The sequence below is a fragment of the Pristiophorus japonicus genome, chromosome 21, assembly GCF_044704955.1.
Source record: "Pristiophorus japonicus isolate sPriJap1 chromosome 21, sPriJap1.hap1, whole genome shotgun sequence".
NCBI classification, from domain to species: domain Eukaryota; kingdom Metazoa; phylum Chordata; class Chondrichthyes; family Pristiophoridae; genus Pristiophorus; species Pristiophorus japonicus.
In genome coordinates, this window is record NC_091997.1 from 82,327,004 (window position 1) to 82,339,915 (window position 12,912).

The 12,912-nt window shown below is 45.4% G+C and overlaps 1 protein-coding gene across 2 annotated transcripts in view; it reads right to left on the minus strand.

Annotated features, from left to right (window-relative positions):
* Positions 1–1,060: 1,060 nt before the first annotated feature.
* The window catches only part of man2c1 (mannosidase, alpha, class 2C, member 1), a 97,476-nt gene continuing 85,624 nt past the window's right edge, over positions 1,061–12,912 (minus strand). For both annotated transcript variants that reach the window (XM_070865131.1, XM_070865130.1), the window contains 5 exons: positions 6,891–7,000; positions 4,869–4,948; positions 2,186–2,337; positions 1,405–1,508; positions 1,061–1,318 (listed from right to left, as the gene is read on the minus strand). In XM_070865131.1, coding sequence (XP_070721232.1) covers positions 1,207–1,318; positions 1,405–1,508; positions 2,186–2,337; positions 4,869–4,948; positions 6,891–7,000 — 558 coding nt within the window. In that variant the 3' untranslated portion in view covers positions 1,061–1,206. The remainder of the gene's footprint in view (positions 1,319–1,404; positions 1,509–2,185; positions 2,338–4,868; positions 4,949–6,890; positions 7,001–12,912) is intronic.

The window sequence follows — 12,912 nt, forward strand, 5'->3', positions numbered from 1 at the left end:
TCCCTGCCCTGTGAACAGGCTGTGTTTGGATGGCAGCTTGTATTGCAAAGAACAGGCAGTAATGACATTGCTTTCTTTTCCTCTGCCAGCATGGGGAAGTGTTTAATTGGTGCACACTACCTCCTTGCAAAGGCACATTTGAGATCGGGAATGTGATGCAGTTACCAGGGTGAGGTGCCTTAACATTTGAGTTAAAAATTAGGGACACTTTACCAAAAATCACAGCTGGATTAATTCACTTGCTGTACGTCATTACAAAATGAGTTTAATTCCATTAGTCATCCTGAACAGTTTGTGAATTTACCAAGTCTTAAATGGTTAGAAAGTGCAGATTGGCCTGAGCAGGAGGGGATATGGGTAAGTGTGCACACATTTTTCCCCTGGGCTGGAGAATTGAACAGGAGCCAGGACTGGCTAGAATCAGTATTGGACTGTTTGTTACAAGAAGACCAGTACTGTATTATCAATGTACCCGAATGGAAATTACTGTCTCTCTATTTGCGCTGATAACTGAGATGTGGTGTGCAGCTAGAGTTAAGGAAAGATGGTGTGGGTGGTGTGTTCCATACCATTACTCATCCTTCTGCCACTGAAACCCTCAACCCAATTTTGTAACCTTCACACTCGAATGTTCCCATGGTGTTCCTGGCTGGCCTCCCATCTTCTACCCTCTGTAAACTTGTACAAAACTGTGCTGCCCGTGTCCTAACTCGCCCCAAGTCCTGTATACCCCTCTGCTCGGCTCCCAGTCCATCAAAAGCCTCCATTTTAAAATCCCTCTGGTCATACACCTCCTTATCTCTAGGCTTTTCCAACCCTCCGTAACCTCTGCTTAACCATTGGCTGCCTTGGCCTCTGGCATTCTCTCTCCACTTCTCCTGTAAGACAATCCTAAAAGTCTGTCTCTTAGTCCAAAAGCTTGGTCAATCTCCTTTGTTGGTTGGTGCCAATTTTTGTCTGATAACACTCATGTGAAGCACCTTGGGCTGTATAATACAAGAGGCTGAGCTACCACACATGAAAACTTTAAATCATCGGGAAATTATATCTGGCCAGAGACTTTTTTTTAAAGGGCATTTTGTTTTAATTTCATGAAATAGTGCTGTATGCTGTACCATATTCTTGATTGTTCTATATTTAAAGAGAAACAATTTCTAAAGTATGAATGTCGATTCAGTACGAATCCCACTCTGCCTTGCAACACGATCAGAGAATGAGCAGGAGAGTGCGGATCTGGAATGGAGTGAAGGAAAGCTCGATTTGAAAGTCAGTGACGGGGAGAGGCTTGGTTGCCATGGGTTGTTCCAAGAGATCACACCTGCAGAGAGTAGAAATGAAAAGTAAAGCTGCAGCAATATTACTGCTTAATGAACATCGTGATGACTATTAATGACAGCCACTTACCAGATTGCTTGTTTAACAGGAAGAGAAGTGTGCAGCCATGTGACCACGGTGCTGCCATGTGACTCATACAGCCTTATCACCAAGGCATTTTTCCTGTCTTCAGCCTATTGGGGGAGAAATATACATGGATCAATATATCTGCCTCCCACAGAGGGTCAAGTCTGGAGCACAGCTTACGTACATTATTGAGGAATACCCACTATATTTTTGCTCTGCTCATTTCCCAGACCTCCAAAGTCTGACAGCATCCATAAAGAGGTTTTCTGTTCAAACCACAACTGTGCTACTGGCTGAAAGAGGAAGATGTTGGACTTAAATTGATCGTCCCATGAGCCAAAAAACACAGCTGTGGCTCAGTGGGTAGCACACTCGCCTCAGAGGGTTGTGGGTTGAAGTCCCACTCCAGGGCAATGCTGAGGGAGTGCTGTCTTTCAGATGAGACGTTAAACCGAGGCCCCGTCTGCTCTCTCAGGTGGATGTAAAAGATCCCATGGCATTATTTTGAAGAACAGCAGGGGAGTCATCCCTCAATCAACACAAACAGATTATCTGATCACCATCACATTGCTGTTTGTGGGAGCTTGCTGTGTGCAAATTGGCTGCCGCATTTCCTACATTACAACAGTGACTACACTCCAAAGGTACATCATTGGCTGTAAAATGCTTTGAGACGTCCGGTGGAAAGGCCCTATATAAATGCAAGTCTTTCATAGTTTTAATCTTTAAATTGAATGGATTTTAAATATGAGGTCAGCCTTAACCGGTCTCCTGCTATATTTACCTGTTTAATAGTTTCCAAAATGACAGCCGGAGACTGGATGGAGAAAGCACTCCAGGAGCTGGAAGCACTGACACTGGGTTCAGCAGGTACAATGTGCAAGGGGTAGTTGATGTTATACGCAGACTGAATCACACCGGCCTCTTGGAAAGAACCTGCAGGGAAAACAGTGCAGGCCCAGTTAGGGCAAAGGACTACAATTGAAATCTTCTTTGGGTAGGACCAGAGAAAAAGAGATACCGACATGTTCTGATGTGGTTCGAACCCACCAGCTTAGGCGTCCAACTCAAATCTCCAATCAGTATCGCTCGGTTAGAGATATGAAACACATGCTCAACCTAGCCACAGGCTTTTTCAAAGCACAAACTACATGTAGGTCCATATACTGTGCCTCTATACTGCAAGCTTGCACCAGAGCCAGTTTGCTACCCCTCCATGTACTATTTTGGCAACAGGTATGCTAGCCCTCCATGATACTTGCCTGCACCAGAACACATCTGATGCTCCTCTATAGAGAGTGATTTGCCCTGCTACAGGTCAGGTAACCCTTCATCCTGTGTCTGCAGAGATACAAGCTCCTGTACCCATCCATACAGGTTATCTGCACAGATATAGGTCTGTAGACCTTACAGCCTGGTTGCTCAGATACAACAACTTGTATTTATATAGCGCCTTTAACGTAGAGAAACGTCCCAAGGCGCTACACAGGAGTATTAAGAGATAGAAATCTGACACCGAGCCGCATAAATAGAAATTAGCTCAGGTGACCAAAAGCTTGGTCAAAGAGCTAAGACTTGAAGGAGTATAGAGAGGCGGAGAGGTTTTGGCAGTGAGTTCCAGAGCTTGGGGCCCAGGCAACAGAAGGCACTGTCACCAATAATTGTAATCAGGGATGCTCAAGAGGGCAGAATTAGAGGAGCGCAGACATCTGGGGTGGGTGGTGGAGCAGGGATTGTTGGGCTGGAGCAGATTACAGAGATAGGGATTAGAGGTGCTGTCACATGCCGTGTGCCTACACTGGTACAAGCCTCCATACATTATGGACTTTTATTGCTGATTCGTACCTAGTTGCAAGTGAGAGAGAAATCCGAGAGATGCATTGGCAGCTTAGGATTCATAATTAACTCCACTGGCAGCATGAGTGATACCAGACCTGTCCAGCAAATATCCTCCAGGCTAACCATATAGAAAACAAGAACTCTACAGAAGAGTATGGACTGGAAAGGCAGGGAACTTCGACACAGATGTCACTTTGCATGCCGATTTTTGATTTATATATTAATGTATATTAAAAATCTTACATCCCTGCACATTATCTGTCAAATTTTGAGTAAATTTCTATGTCCCCATTTATGATGGGAACTGTCTGTAAAACTGTCATATTGTAAAGAGCCCAAGCCCATTGGAGGCTGTCGCACCGCAATCATAAGGGAGCACTGAATTCTAGTGTGACAACTTTACACACACTGTCTCCAGTATAATGTGGTTATAAAAAGTTATAATGGAAAATACAAAAAATAAGGATGGAATTTATGACTTAAGAATAGGAATCAAATTATATCGACACGGCTTGTCCCTGCCCGAACTCCACTTCACCTGAAGACTGGACTTAGTCTTGATTCCCTGTGTACAACACCATGGGAGACCAAATAGTTATTTGGTTTGGGGGAAATGTTGAGCAGGAACACCTGGTGGCTCTTCACATAACGCCATGTGTTCTTTATTACCCACAAAACTGTGCAAATAGTAAGAAATAGGAGCAGGAGGCCCTTCGAGTGTGCTCCACTGTTCGATAAGATCATCCCCATGTTCCTGGATTCTCTTCCCATCATTATTGGACATTTACCTCGATAGAATTGACACAGTCCCTAAGGAGTGTGAGCAAAATGCAGGGAGAGGGGAATTTGAGAGAGCTAGACAAGAGTCCAAAGATTTATTTACTAGGAATATGTTAAACTCAGTCTGCTTCTGTAAGTTGCTGGGATTTTATATCAACCTCTCCGATAAGCGTCTGTTTGGTTCAGTGCTAGCACTCCCGCCCTTCAGGCACCACTCTGCACCCTCCCCCACCTAAGTCAGAAGGTTATGGGTTCAAGCACCACTCCAGAACTTGAGCACATCACCTGGTCTGACACTGCAGTGCTGTATTGCCAGAGGTGTTCTTGTTGGATGAATCATTAAACTCTTGCCCAGTCTGACCACCTTTGTTTCAAATGGTTGTTCCTGGCCCACGGCACAAATGTGAAGGGCAGGGAGTCCTCCCTGTGTCAAGGCCAACAATCCTCCCTCAACCAGTGCCTCCAGAATGATCTTGTTGTGCACGCAAGGCTGTTGCATTTATCTGCATTACACAATAATTTATTGTGAAGCATTTTGAGGTTTGTGAGAGCTGTGATGGTGAATAGCAGTGAATAAGACAGTTTCTTGAGCGATAAGGGGTTATGGGGAGCGGGCGGGGAAGTGGGTTGAGTCCATGATCTTATTGAATGGCGGAGCAGGCTCGAGGGGCCGTATGGCCTACTCCTGCTCCTATTTCTTATGTTCTTATGCTAAGGCCTCATACACAAGCAAGTCTTACTCTCTCAGCACCCCTGTGCAATTAGCGTGAACGTGAAAATCCCGCACATATATAATAATATCGATACATTCATCAGTGAAAGGAGGCAGCTCACTGCTGCCTGTTTACCTGTGTGGGGCATGAGAGCGTAGGTGAACTGATGATGGCCCATATCTGCCGTGGCATCCGGTGCCTTTGGAGCTCGTAAACTGCAAATAAAGACAAGATCAGGAAGATGGGGTTTGACTGGAAGTTATCGACATTTAACTGCAACAGTGTGTGTGCATCAAGCAATGAATGTATCTTTCAGAGTATCGCACTGTGTGTTTGATACCTGCAGTCTGATGTCTACTTTTCTTCCTCTTTGCTGAAATCAGACAGGTAATCACTCTGTCCCGATCCCTGTACTGATGCAGCACTGAGATGTAGTATCAGCCGGGGCTCAGTGGGCAGCACCTCCTCGCTTGAGTCAGAAGGTTGTGGGTTCAGTTCCCACTCCAGAGACCCGAGCACAAAAATCTGGGTTGATACTATAGTGCAGTGCTGAGGGAGCGCTGCACTGTCGGATGAGACATTAAACCGAGGCTCCCCTCTCCCCCTCCCCCCTCCCCCCTCCCCCCGCCTGCTCACTCAGGTGGACATAAAAGATCCCATGGCACTATTTCGAAGAAGAGCAGTGGAATTATCCCCAGTGTCCTGGACGATATTTATCTCTCAATCAACGTCTAAAACAGATGATCTGGTCATTATCACATTGCTGTTTGTGGGAGCTTGCTGTGCATATATTAGCTGCTGCATTTCCCACATTACAACAGTGACTACACTTCAAAAAGGTATGTCTATTGGTCGTGAAAGGTGCAATAGAAATACAAGTGTTTCTTTTATATCATCAACCTGTGGCGTACAGACTGATATCACCATGTGTTGTTAAACTCAGCCCATGCACAGGAGGAAGTTTCAATCGTCTGACTTTCTAATTTCTCACCCAAGTTCTCTCTGCCTGGTTCAGTTACTCCTGCACCAACTAACCCAAGGGCCCCTTGATGATTTCAGGCTGTTTTGCCCAGTATCTGTGACCCAAAGGTCAGGCACACACAATGTCTCATTCCCTCCCTAAAATATAGAGCTTGGTTCCGATCCGCTGGCCAGCCTGAAGCCGCACAAAGATCCGGTGATCATCAGAAAATTAAAGCTTAGCATAGCTCACACAGTCCTGTCTGATCCCAACCCCATTCCTCTCTCCCACTCCTGGCTTGATCATTCATTCAGTGGCTATATAGTGAAGTGAATAGAGCTGCTGTACAATGTACATATACACAATATATCTCCCAGTGACGTGACTATAGAGAGATGGTACTTTATAAATATGACTAAATACAGTTCCACTACGCGCTCATTCAGCATAAAGCACTCCATCGGGGTACGGTTAATACTGGTTATGTTACTGGACTAGTAATCCAAATTTCTAGACTAATGATATGGCCACAAGAGCTCAAATCCCACCACAGCAGCTGAGGAATTCAGTTAATTAAATAAATGTAGAATTTAAAAAAAAAATAACTGTGACCATTGTTGTAAATCCCCATCTGGTTCACTAATGTCCTTTGGTCACACCGCCCGCTCCGCCATTTAATACGATCATGGCTGATCCGATCATGGACTCAGCTCCACTTCCCCGCCCGCTTCCCATAACCCTTTATTCCCTTATCGGTTAAGAAACTCTATCTTAACATCCCAGCTTCCACAGCTCTCTGAAACAACGAATTCCACAGATTTACAACCCTCAGAGAAGATCCTCCTCATTTCAGTTTTAAATGGGCGGCTCCTTATTCGAAGATCATGCCCTCTAGTTCTAGTCTCCCCCATTAGCGGAAACATCCTTTCTGCGTCCACCTTGTCAAGCCCCCTCATAATCTTATACGTTTCGATAAGATCACCTCTCATTCTTCTGAATTCCAATGAGTAGAGGCCCAACCTACTCAACCTTTCCTCATAAGTCAACCCCCTCATCCCCAGAATCACCTTGGGCTGCAGTATTTTATCAGATCCCTGCTCACATAACAAGGTACATTTACTCACTTGGACACATTTACAGATCACAATACTGCCATTTCCTTGACGGCAATACCTGGATTTTCACTGAGTACTTACAGGGATAGTGTCATTATGTTCCGATGCACTGAATATCCGTACTTGCAGTCATTCAGCAATGCTACTCCAAACCCGTGCTCCGACAGATCCGCCCACTTGTGCCCCCACACCTAGACAATGAAAGCATGTTATTATCCACTGCTGCTATGAGGCAGCTCACTTTCAGGACTGGCAGACCAGAGGTCCTTTTGGAATATTTAACACTGCTTTATTTAAGAACTTGAACCTCTCTGAGTCAGGGAAAGGAGCAGAAAGGAATTTACTTTCTCTCCCCAGACTGTGCACATCCTACGGTTCAGAGCGTAGGCCCCTCGATCCTGCTCCAAGCTGACCACCAGAAGGATGGACTTAAAACACTTCAGTCAGGTCACCCCTTAATCTTCCATACCCAAGGGGATACAAGGCTAGGCTACGCAACCTGCCCACGTAATTTAAACCTTTTAGTCCCGGTATCATAGATGCATTTAAGGGGAGAAAGGATAAGGTTACACTGATAGGTGAGATGAAATAGGGAGGGAGAATGTTCCTGTGGAGCGTAAAGAACGGCATGGACTGGTTGGGCCAAATGGCCTGTTTCTGTGCTGTGCATTGTGTGTAATGGCTGTGTATATTTTCTGATTCTCCTCTCTTCACTGCTCAGCTCCCGAGAGTATGCTCACAGATTTGTGGGGCTGTTGAGTTGGGAGTGGCTTAGCCAGTCACGTGATGTTCACAAGACTCAATAAAACCCCAGCCAGTCGGGTTCGGGGGAACCCACGATGAGGTATGCAGTTGTGAGCCTGGTGGATGAACTGGTAACGTGTAGTGTGATTGTTAAACCTTTTGCTAATAAACCAACTAGTTCTTAATAGCAACGTGTTGTTATAAATTCTTAAACAAAGAACCGCTGAAGCAGGTGATCATCACTGGCAATACAGGGGGGCTAATCCACTGAAATACCAAGTAATAGAAAGGATCAATCGAATATTATTGAATACTGCAAGCAGCAATGCCACGTGTTTCTCACCCACCCCGCCCTTCGGAGTGCGACACTCCCTGAATTTTCCCTGTTCCCGACCCTATCGAGGATTGTGTCCTTCTCCCAAACCGCCCATCCAGCAAGTGCTTTCTAGCGAGGAGTTGGAGAATGTGTCACGCACATTCCTTCTTTTGTGCAGTCAGTTCAATCTCCATTCATTAAGCACAATAAAATGCCCATTCTTAAACCATATGGAAAAGAATGACTGCTTAAAAAGTGATTAACGTGCAACTTATTATGGGCTATGGGAGTCATGCACAGGAGTGGCTGAATAATTGCAAGAAAGAAAGCATGAAATGGCAGATGGTTAAAAGTAGAATCAATGATTCTTTCTTCAATCTCAGTTGGCTTGGAGCTGTCAAACAATAAGGCATGACTGAGCTGGAGTCAGTCACCCTGCCAGCACTCACTAACTAGCTTCACACACAAAGAGCGGGCACTTGGGTGAGGTATCACAGAATGCTGGTGTCCAACATACCCTAGTTTGCAGCAGAAGGGTGGAAATTGGATTTAAACATTGATTGCCATCGCTGAAGTGAAGTATGGGGTCATAATCTTCGAAGTTAAGGGCGCAGTCAGTTTCAGGTCAGGAAAGAGCAAAGAGCGCACTGGATTAAAGTCTTTTTGAGATTAGAATCTCAGAGTTTGAAATGCCGTTTCAAGTTGAGTAGATTGCTACTTGTAAACAACTTGCATTTATATAGCGCCTTTAACGTAGTAAAACGTCCCAAGACGCTTATTCAAATTCAAACATTGTTCTTTCTCCATAAACTCTCGGTCAGGTCAGCGGTGCTCAAAGAGACTAACCCTGGTAAAGCACGATTCCAAGTATAGTGCCGTGTTGCTCCGGTTAATCTGGTCTTTAGGGTCTGCATTGCTTCTATTGTTCTGCATTTCCCAACATCCCTTGCCTTCTAGCTGGTGCACTTAAAAAATCTCATCAGAACCACTCTCAAAATTCTGATCTTTGCAAAGGCTTCAGAGTAACTTAATTCTTTGTTTGCATCTGCTGCTCATTCCATGCCTTTGTTCCCTCGGGACTCGACTATTCCAACGCTCTCGCCTTCCACCCTCCGTAAACTTGAGCTCGTCCAAAACTCGACTGCCCATGTCTTAACTCGCATCAAGTCCCGTTCACTCATCACCCCCTGTGCTCGCGACCGATTGGCTCCCAGTCCGGCAACATCTCGATATATAAAATTTTCATCTTTGTTTTCAAATCCCTCCACGGCCTCCATTGGTAGTCGTGCACTGGGCCCTCCTAAAGCTCGCCACCTCTTTCTCCTTTAAGAAGCTACTTAAAACCTACCTATTTGACCAATTTTTTCGTCACCTGTTTTAATCTCTCATGTGGCTTGGCATCAAATTGCGTTCGATAATGCTCCTGTGAAGCTCTGGCACATGTTACTACGTTAAAAGGCGCTGTGTTGCTGTTGTTTTTGTTGACATACAAAGAAAAGTATTTTAGTTTAAAAGAGTGGAGCTTGGTGTTAACATTGTGGAAAGTGACTGAGAGGAGTTGTTGAGCCTAACTGTGAGGGAACAGAACACCAGCAGCCACATGAAGCCAATGAGCTTGTCATTTCGACTTGAGTGCATCTTAATTCACAGTGTCAGGCCAATGATTCCTCCCAAAAGACGTCATCAATGCTCACTGGGTCAACAAAAATGTCCTGAAAAATAACAGATTCACAGGGAGAAGCGTGGGCCTAGGGTGTCGTACATTCCACAACAGCAGCAGGACATCTGCCCACTCTGGGAAACGGCTCCTGTCGCAGGGCAAGAGATGTTTTTATCCTCTAAATACCCAGCTCTTGCAACATCTTCCACTTCAATCAGAATATGGTCTTTTTCATTTCCTCAACAGCCTCTGTGTACTGACCAATTATTGGGACATGTGATTCGGTGACACACACGTCGACACGATTAGGAAGAAATGAATAATGTAGCAAACATTTCAGATGTGCCCGACTGAGCAACTAGGGACACAGCCAAGTTCAGTAGGAAATTAGAAACTCTTTGCAGAAGTATGAAATAAGAGAAGGCAGCAGCCATCTCCATACACAGTAACCCGGCAAATCTGCAAAAGCTGACCAAGAGCTTCAGCAAAGCCGACAGCTCAATGGCCCTGACTATAAGCCTGACTATACTGGGAAACAAGTGGGGAAGGTACACTGCAAAGCACACCCACATCTCATCATTTGCTTTAAAGGGGGAAAAAATTAAAGGGCACAAAGGAGCGGATTTAGACATTTCTATGGGGGAATGAATCTTGAAGATGTAAGGTCCATCTTCTCGCATAATAATTGAATATATTTAAGGTGGAGATAGACAGATTTTTGAATGATAAGGGTTACGGGGAGTGGGCAGGGAAGTGGAGTTAAGGCCAGGATCAGATCAACCATGATCTTATTGAATGGCAGAGCAGGCTCGAGGGACGGAATGGCCTACCCCTGCTCCTATTTCTTATGTTCTTGTGTAGAAGTACACAGAAATATGCGGATACACGGGACAAATTACTTTCCCCCTGTAAATGCTCACTGCACAGTCTCTCCAATCCTGAGACATTGAGCACACAAACCACGGTGAGTGGAAGGATGGCTCTGCAGTATGGGCTGTTTGAACGGAAGGCGGATTTACTGATTTTCAACGGCAAATGCAGACAAGCGAACACTGGGTTCTGAATGCAGCGTGCACTCGGTAAATCATCACTCCCCTCCCCATGTACAAACCTATGCATCCGGCACGTGCAGCTCACAAGAGCATCAGTACAGGCGTGAGTTCTATGCCAACAGTGAAGCGGGTGTTGGAACTGAATGGATCCTGCTTTGCCATATATTCTGCCCCAACTGCCATCTCCAGTCCACAGGTGAGCAGCTTTAATAATGAACATCGGTTGATCTGGAGCGATTTGTACAATCTTGTTGACTTTCCACCTCTGTAACATTGTCCCGTCTCTGCCCTTGCCTCAGTTCAGCTGCTGAAGCCTTCAGCCATGCCTTAGTTACCTCTGGACTTGACTATTCCAATGTACTCCCACATTCTACCCTACGTAAACTAGAGGTGATCCAAAACTCGGCAGCCCGTGTCCTAACTTGCACCAAGTCCCACTCACCCATCACCCCTGTGCTCGCTGACCTACATTGGCTCCTGGTTAAGCAACGCCTCGATTTCAAAAATTCTCCTTATTTTCAAATCCCTCCATGGCCTCTCCCCTCCCTATCTCTGTAATCTCCAGCCCCACAACCTCACGAGATGTCTGCGCTCCTCTAATTCTGCCCTCTTGAGCATCACTGATTATAATCGCTCAACCATTGGTGGCCGTGCCTTCAGCTGCCTGGGCCCCAAGCTCAAGAACTCCCTCCCTAAACCTCTCCACCTCTCTTTCCTCCTTCAAGACGCTCCTTAAAACCTGCCTCTTTGACCAAGCTTTTGGTCACCTGCGCTAATTTCTACTTATGCGGCTTGGTGCCAAATTTTTATCGCATAACACTCCTGTGAAACGCCTCGGGACGTTTCACTACGTTAAAGGCGCTATATAAATACCAGTTGTTGTTGATTTTCTTGACTTCAAGCCATTCTTTAAAGTCATCAATCCATGTATATCTTTTCTTCTCTTTGCCCAAATCAACAATCCATACGTTAGCTGTCACGGTGATTCTCATGTGATGACATGTCCGCAGATTCTGGTCTTCCTTTGGGCTACTGATCTGAGCAGCGCTCTCTTTTGTTGCCATGCCACGCTGAGTACCTGGTCATTCATCACGTGTTGCAGTGAGCTTAGGAGGACCATTCTGAGATACAACAACAACTTGTATTTATATAGCGCCTTTAATGTAGTAAAACATCCCAAGGCGCTTCAAAGGAGTGTTTTAAGACAAAACAAATACATTTGACACCGAGCCACATAAGAAGAATTTAGGGCAGATGACCAAAAGCTTGGTCAAAGAGGTAGGTTTTAAGGAGTGTCTTAAAGAAGGACAGAGACGCGGAGAGGTTTATCCTTGCAAACAATAAGAATTTTCAAAATCGAGGCGTTGTTTAACCGGGAGCCAATGTAGGTCAGCGAGCACAGGGGGTGATGGGTGAGCGGGACTTGGTGCGAGTTAGGACACGGGTAGCCGAATTTTGAATCACCTGTAGTTGACGTAGGGTAGAATGTGAGAGTGCGTTGGAGTAGTCAAGTCTAGAGGTAACAAAGGCATGCAGCCAGAATTCAAGCACCCTGTCTTCTACATACCAGGGTTCAAGCTCCATTTCTACCTCAAACCAAAAGATAGAATCGCATCACCTCCATGCTCGTTTGCAATCCAAGCTGTTGATTGCAGTCAACCTTGCTTCCTGTGAAATTCTGATTTCAGTGTCGTTACTCACCTCTCTCAGTTACCGCCCAATTAATGTGGCTGCTGAGGTACAAAGGCCAGATGCACTCATAGAAACATAGAAAAATAGATGCAGGAGTAGGCCATTCGGCCCTTCAAGCCTGCATCACCATTCAATAAGATCATGGCTGATCATTCACCTCAGTACCCCTTCCTTGCTTTCTCTCCATACCCCTTGATCCCTTTAGCCATAAGGGCCATATCCAACTCCCTCTTGAATATATCTAACGAACTGGCATCAACAACTCTGCGGAAGAGAATTTCACAGGCTAACAACTCTCTGAGTGAAGAAGTTTCCCCTCATCTCCGTCCTAAATGGCTTACCCCTTATCCTTAGACTGTGACCCCTGGTTCTTGACTCCCCCAACATCGGGAACATTCTTCCTGCATTTAACCTGTCCAGTCCCGTCAGAATTTTATATGTTTCTATGAGATCCCCTCTCATTCTTCTAAACTCCAGTGAATACAGGCCCAGTCGATCCAGTCTCTCCTCATTTGTCAGTCCTGCCATCCCAGGAATCAGTCTGGTGAACCTTCGCTGCACTCCCTCAATAGCAAGAATGTCCTTTCTCAGATTAGGAGACCAAAACTGAACACAATATTCCAGGTGAGGCCTCACCAA